Source organism: Sabethes cyaneus, chromosome 2 (assembly GCF_943734655.1).
Source record: "Sabethes cyaneus chromosome 2, idSabCyanKW18_F2, whole genome shotgun sequence".
Lineage (NCBI taxonomy): Eukaryota > Metazoa > Arthropoda > Insecta > Diptera > Culicidae > Sabethes > Sabethes cyaneus.
The window spans coordinates 2,197,764-2,205,425 of NC_071354.1; the positions used below are offsets into that span (position 1 = coordinate 2,197,764).

The 7,662-nt window shown below is 42.0% G+C and overlaps 1 protein-coding gene across 1 annotated transcript; it reads right to left on the minus strand.

The window, feature by feature from the left end:
- Nucleotides 1–2,967: 2,967 nt before the first annotated feature.
- Nucleotides 2,968–7,353, minus strand: LOC128737178 (toll-like receptor 6). The gene has a single exon (XM_053831765.1). The coding sequence runs from the start codon at nt 7,351–7,353 to the stop codon at nt 2,968–2,970; it is 4,386 nt and encodes a 1,461-aa protein (XP_053687740.1).
- Nucleotides 7,354–7,662: the final 309 nt, after the last annotated feature.

The window sequence follows — 7,662 nt, forward strand, 5'->3', positions numbered from 1 at the left end:
GCAATTGATAAATGATTTTAAGTAATGAAAAGTATTTGTTTGGATAAGACATAAGATTTGTTCCTGAGTTTTGGCTAACTTCTGTAAGTAACTTTTAAGCATTTACCTTATACCTACTTACCAACTCTATACGTTGAAATAGAGTCATACCTCTCTCATACTCACCGCGCGGTAGACCTCAAAACCAAACTGTATCGTATCAGGCTTTCGGACAATTCAACACCCGACAGAAAAAGAAACCCACAGAAAGCAGCAGAAAGAAAATGGTTCCGTTTAAATTTTCATAAATAAATTATAGCTTTTATTTTGTCGTAATTTGTTGATTTTTATCTTTTATAGTTTTTTGCTTTCCTTAAAATTCTTCTCTCGGTTGCTTAAACTTTCTGGTAATGCTAGTAATTTCGGCTAATCCTTGCCGGTCTGCTTCTATGCGTGTTGTATGTGTGAAAGTGTCTTTGAGTGTGTGTGTGTTTGTTTGTTTTCCTATTTCGTGAGAGTTTAGTTGAGTCTGCTGGGAACCCTAACAACTAAAATAATTACAATTCTTCGGCGATCAACTGTTTTTATTTTTATTTCGGCAGACTTACCAACTAATGTGTGTATATGTACAGAATGTAACCGTGTGGCGGTGTGTTTGTGTGTTGCATGTAAGTGACTATTTAACAAATACTCTCGTCTATATTACAGTGAATTTTTTCCCATTGCGATAAATTAAATGTAAAGAGCGAGTAACTTTGTTCGTTTCATTCGACTTAATTTGTATCTTTTTGCTGCTTTGTTTGCGTCTTCGAGTAGTGAATTTTTAGTTTTTCCTTAAGTTTTTGTGAGTTTTGTTTTATGCTACTACCTGCTAGCAGTTAAGTCGTAAATTTCTTCCTTATATGTACATAATTTGATAGCGCACTAGCGTAGGTTATCGGAAATTCAAAAGTTTCTATATTTACATATCAAGAATCTCAATTCGTATCAACTGATTCTTTTTAGATGGCTATACTTTCAATGAGGTAATAAAAATAACACAACAAAATAGTACATCTCATCAGCAGTTTTTTTTTTTGTTTTTGTTTCAATAGTTGCTTTTGTTATTTTTTCAATAGGAAACCTAACCTTCCGCCAATATGGAGGAACTTGTGTTCAATTTACCGTTGTTGCTTGGATAGCACAGATTCACACACAGATTCAAATCAAATGAAATATCTTTTCTCCGTTCCTCGGAGAACGACGGGTAAACAGCGTTTATGTTCTGACTCTATCTGACTAATTGGTTTCGGCAAGAGCGTTTCGTGACTTGAAACTTCTGGTGCAGTTTATAAACGAACTTCATGGAAGTGAGAACGGAAAAAATGTAAATCAATTCAGTTCCGGTGTGGCTGCACTAATTTACCATTCTGTTTCGATCGCATCTACAAGGCTTAAATGGCAAAACTTTCAGCTCTCTTGTTGTTGGGTTTTCTGCTTATTCTCTTGTTTTAGCCTATCTGAGCTTATTCAAGTTCTGAAATTCACGCTTTACATAACTTTATACTTTCCTCGATTGTATTTCCACCCAAAAGCCTCGCTCATGATTCGTCTACCAAATTGTAACGAACAAGACAAGATGTTTGCTGCGGCTGGAGGTAACTAATTGTGAGTTTTGTCGCCGCCATACCTCAGAATGATCTTATGTTCGGATCAACAAGGAAGAATCCAATCAAAACCTACGCCTCCGATTCAAGCAAGGAAATGGAAAAAATTGCCTTTCATTAATCGCATTTTTCGGAGCATCAACGTATGTATTCCAATTATTCTTTAGTTGCGATCTTCTACGTTAGATAATGGAACGAAAAATTCGATTGTAAACAGTTAAATAGTGTATTTGGTATTGTTTTACGAGTTGAGTTCTGCGTGCTCATGTGTTTTTGATTTTGTGAATCAATCTAGTGATAGGGTGGTCTACATTTATAGTTTACTGTGTCGCTATCTTCTAGCTCTTCTATTGTTCCACTCTATTTTCGGCGATTAAAATGGTTCGAACTTAAGCGTGAAAAATCAGATTACCTTTTTGGTATTCTATTAAAGGGATTTCAACTCTCCTAGCGAGTTGAATCCGAATAAAGAAAAGGTAGGTAAAAGAAACTGCTTTCAATCATCGAGCGTAATGGAAGATTGATTTTGAAGAGATTAGAATTAGTTCCTCCACGTCTGCTTCTTTTGTGACTAGAATTTTTGGATTTTCTCGGCTGGGAACGGTCTGCCTCGGGTTTCTCTCTACGCTTCTCATTGCCTGTTCTGGGATCTTTTTTTTTGTTTCGTTTTAACCCCCTGTTTGCTTCTGATCTGCTTGATTTGTGTGAGTGCTTCAGAATGTCATATTTCACTGTTGCTGAGCTGCTTTGGCGTAACTGTTAATCTTTCTCATATGGGAATGTGTAGGCTGAAATCTTAGCTTTTGTATTCTTTTCTGTTTTACTACGGAGCTTGTGTGCACTTCTCTTACAATGTCGTCGTGTTTTATGTTTCTTTTTTCCATTTTTTTTTTCAGTTTCTAAAGGCACTGCGTGGACTTTACAGGCGCTAACATTTCACATGGACCGAACGTGGTTTGCATGTCGGAAATCTGAGTGCAGTATTGAACCACGAATAGCCAGTTAAAATGACCTTTGACAAACAATTCATCAAAGGTTAATTTTGTAAGCTCTGACAAATTATGTTCTCTTGCAGTAACGCAACGACCGTTCGAACTCAAAACAATGTAAAACATTTGAAACAATAACCGCGTAAATAAATCAAGCAAAATCCTTTGAAACAAGAGAGCCTTGCCCTTACCCTATTTTGTTAAGTGAGCCTTAGTGCATCTTACTTCACCTAGCTTTGTTCTATGTGTTTGTTTAAGTGTAGTGTACGAGTGGCTGATAACTTCCAGCCAGGGGCCTGTCTTCCAGTAGTTCAACGGTAAAAGTAATTAACTAGCCTGTACTTAAGTAATCGTTATGCCCACATCGCCTGTGGCAGTCTTCTATCATTGAAATTATTCTTGTCTCCAATCGTGTTCGAGTTGGATTTATCACCTTTGCTACCACCACCCCCACCAACACTACTGTCATTGCATCCATTAACGCAATTGTTCGGTTTCCTACTGCTATTGTAACTACTACTAGTCAAATTGTTAGAAGCACTGGTACTGTTGTAAGCGCCGCCGCCAGGATCAGCCTTACCCATGAAGTTAGTGGACAGGATATTTGGCGGGCCACCGTTCGCTAACGATGGACCACCCATCGCAGCACCGGCCGAATGTCCACCGTAGCCGTGGGTTGGTGTGATCGAGTGCGAACATTCACTCGAACCCCGCGACGACGTCGAATATTTGCTGCTGGAGGTGCACTCGAACGTTTCCCCTGCGATCCGCTCGCAGCTGGTGTTGTACGTTTCGTGCGTCGTGTCCAGCAGACAGTTGGAAGGAACCGCGTATTCGTGTTGTCTCTCCGCCGTCACCTTTCGGCTGAAATCGTTCAACCGCCTATCGTGCTGCGTTGTGTTATATTTACAATTACTAACCGTATCATAATTATCACAGTTTCTCGGGCAGTTGCCTCCTATGGTAGCGTAGCTGTGGCTTTCTAGCCTCGCAGGACCCGGAGCCGGCAGAGTTCCAGCTCCCGTCATTCGCGATCGGCCAGCAGTGTTGTACTCGTTGGCTGTTGCATAAATGTTGATCGCCGAACGTTTGTTCAAACAGTTGCTCTTTTTCACGTGTGGTAGGGCAATCCTTAGCTTCTGCCAGAACTTTTTGTCGTCCCACTCGATGCAGGTATTCGTTCGCAAGTACAAACGCATATCAGCGTCTAAATCTCGCTGTGGAAGATCTCCGTAAAGAATGATGATCAACTTCCTTCGTCGTTTCAGCACCTCATGGATCGCTCCTTTGAACTCGAATCGAGTCCACTCGTTGTACAGGAAATTTTTCGATAGCACTAAGATGGCACGTTTGGAACTCTCCACCGCTTCAACGATCGTATCGGCAATGTAAGTGTTGATATTGAAATCTCTGTAGTGCAAACACAGTCGGAATCCAATATCGTTCTCCAATGTTGATGCTAGAATCTGATTGACGAAATGTTCATCCTGCAGTGAGTTGATAATATACGCATCATACAGTCTGTCCTTGTCGAATTCATTGACGAACGTACCGGACTTGTAGCACAGCGATCCAAAGCAGCTGCTATGAGCCCACACCTTCAGTTCCTTTCGATAGCAGAACATTCCAAAAATCAATCCGAAAAAGCCGACAAATGCACAGGTTGCCACCAACAGCAGCGGGAGCATATCCTCGATCTCCTGTGTGTGTACAATCGAACTCATTCCCTCTCCACGGAAGGTACATTTCGTTCCATTTTTCTCCTTCAAAATACTCGTCAGGTTATTGTAAACGCAACTAATCTCATTGGCATCAATGATCTTTTCCGTATTCGACTGCAGATAAATCCTTAATTTGTTCAAAAATCCGCAATCGCATGTCCACATGTTGTTGGCCAACGCAATCTCCACCAAGTAAGGATTCGATGCCAACTGCCAAACTTCGAAACTGTTGATTCTATTACCGTCCAATCGGAGCACTTCTAGTTTTCGCAACTCGGCAAACGTATGATCTTCAATATATGATATCTTATTTCCTTGTAAGTACAGCTCTCGCAAATTTTCCAACGCACTGAACTCATTTCCATACAATTTCTGAATATTGTTATACTCCAAGTGCAGAATCGTCAGCTTCCTCAGCCCGATGAATGTCGTATTGTAAATAATCTCAATATTGGAATGATTCACGTACAGAACTTTAAGATTTTTCCTCCCAATAAAACTATGTCCGGACAATTCCACCAAATTATTTCCATCGATATACACCTCGGTCGTATCCATCGGGATATTGCTCGGAATGTCGGTGTAGCCAGCTGCCGAGCATTCTACGATATTCGTCGACCAGGTGTTGTCGTTATAGCACTGGCAGTTGTTCGGGCACGTCATTTCACAGTCGCATGCATCAAACTCACAACAGTGACACAGCGCGAAACAGTGCGTGTTGTAGCTGCAGAGGAAATGTTTCGGTTCCGCTTCAATCAGCGGAATAAAGGCGCGTTCCCGGTTGTACATTAGCTTGCAGTATACCGTCTCAATGTCGTTGATCGTTGGATATTGGCGCGAGGTAACGTGGTTTATCTTCTGCAGCCAATCGATGTTGCAATCACACACGAACGGATTCCCACCGATGTAAAACTCCGGCAGTTGCTTATCGTCCGGAACCGGCTGCAGTCTCAGCGCTTTAATTTCCAACCCAGTCAGCTGATTGGCGTACAGATCCACCCGCGTTAGGTTGGTCTTATGGATAAAACTATGCTGTTCCACGTGCACAATCTGATTATCGTTCATGAACAGAAACTCGATGGAATTCGGAATCGAAGACGGTGTTACTTTCGTCAATCGATTGAAACTAGCGTCCAACGTCTGCAGGAACAACTGATTATCCAACCCATACCGGTTGCCCAGTTCGGTCAGCTCGTTCTTATGCAAATCCAGCCATTGCAGGTGGGCCGGAATTTGTGAGTAATCAAACTGCTCTAGCCTATTGTCGGATATATTCAACCACACCAGATTTGGCATTGCCGTAAATAGTCCATCAATATCGGCCAACAAATTGCCATCCAAACGGATAGCCTGCACGCTCACGGCCGGTTCGAAAGCACCTTTCTCGATAAATTGAATTTTATTGCGAGCCAAATTTAAAATCTGCAGACTGGGCAAATCTTTGAACGCTTTACGGGTGATGTTTTCAATGTTGTTGCTGATGAGCCGCAGCCCGTAAAGGTTGTTCATTCCACGGAATCCTGGCTCTTCAATCACGCTTATTGAATTCTCACCTAGATCTACGGTTCGCAATAGTCGCATATCTTTCAGTGCCAGTGGAACTTGTGTCAACTCATTTCCGTTGAGGTTTAAATCTTGTAAGGAACTGCAGTTACGGAAAGCCTCCGGATGGACACCGGTTAAAACATTGTTATCCAAAGACAGCAACGAGAGGGCGTATAAACCGTTCAATGAATATGCGTCCAAATATTTGACTTTGTTATGTGACAGCAGCAACGTATGCAGATTATTCATAGGAGAAAACGTGTCGGCAGCAATAATCTCCAATTGATTGTGTCGAAGGTTCAGAATTTGCAGAGTGTACAGATCGGAAAAGATTTCCGATTCCAGTTTGGTGATTTTGTTGTTGGCTAGGTTCAGCAGCACCAGTCGAATCAAACCGGAGAAGGTGTCTCGGTTGACCCATGCCGATGTCAGCTGATTCACCGACAGGTCTAAAGCTTGCAACTGCTCCAGCTTGGAGAATAGCCCTGGAGAAAGAACGCTGATGGAATTGTTCTGTAGATAAATCTCCTGAATCGACTGGGCTGGATCTTTGAACAGATCAGTTGGTAGAGCAACAATTTTATTTGAACTCAAATCTAATATTTGCAACTCTTTCAGACCATTCAGAGCCTTATCGCCTACCATCGAAATCTCGTTATCGTGAATTTTTAGCAGCTTCAGTCTTTTCAGCATACCAAAACCACTAGCTGGAAGAAGAACGAAGTGGTTCTTGGATACATCCAAATCTTCCAAGTCCAAATTGCAGCTCATCGAACTTCCATTATGGGTTCCGTTTTCCTCCTTCACCACCGGTTTCTCTCGGAAGCCCAAATCGTTAACATCCTGCAGTCGATTCGAGCTGATATTCAACGACCGTAAGCCACTCAGCGAACAAAACAAATGATCAGGCAGTGACCAGATATTGTTCATGCTTAAATCCAATTGTTCCAAGCTCTTGGTAGATGCAAAAACCTCCGGCTCGATTTCCAAATTCAGCTCTGGCCAGTTGATATTATGCGTTCGCAGGGTAAAATTCCTTAGGTCATTCAATCCGGCCAGTACTTCATTTTCGAACTTGGCAATCTTGCAGTACTCCAGCGAGAGGGCCTTAAGCCGAACCAAATGGACAAAGGACCTAGCCTGCAGTTTGCTACGGGCCATTATCGCTTCATTGCAAATCACCGCCAGCGATGCCGTATGCTCCGATGGTATCACACTAAAATTCGTATTATCAAACTCACTATTCACGGTTCGCAGATTGCACACCAGTTCCACCTCGTCATCCGGCGTGATCCGATATTTACAATCATCTGGGGCATCGTACCGCAGATTCGACTCCACCGGACTTGTTGGATAGTAGCGGGCCTCGGCAGAGTCATACTGCAAACTGTAGTTAACCTGAACGGACAGAAGCAGCACTAACAGCAATGCCGGCAGAGCCACCAGCTCCAGCTTACGCGTAATTAAACTCATTTTTTGCGTCACTTTCTTCCTTGCTTTCGTCGTCTGACCGGACGAAATCGTCGCAGTTGATTTTGAACCACTTTTTTGCTTCTAACAGCTGCTTGCAGCATTTATTATTAATTTATTTCATTTTTCCGGTGCTTGTCGATAGAATTTATTTTTCTTCTTATTATTACTTTTTTTGAACACTACGTAACACAAACTGTTGTCGGTAACAAATTATTTTTCTTCAAACTACTCACAAACGTTGTATAGGCGCTGCTGTCATGTTAAATCTCATTTTCGACAATTCGTCATGTTTTTAGCGCAGTTCAACCG

What these genes read in the sequence shown, in the direction of transcription:
- LOC128737178 (XM_053831765.1), bottom strand. Translation starts at nt 7,353, where the DNA reads ATGAGTTTAATTACGCGTAAGCTGGAGCTGGTGGCTCTGCCGGCATTG.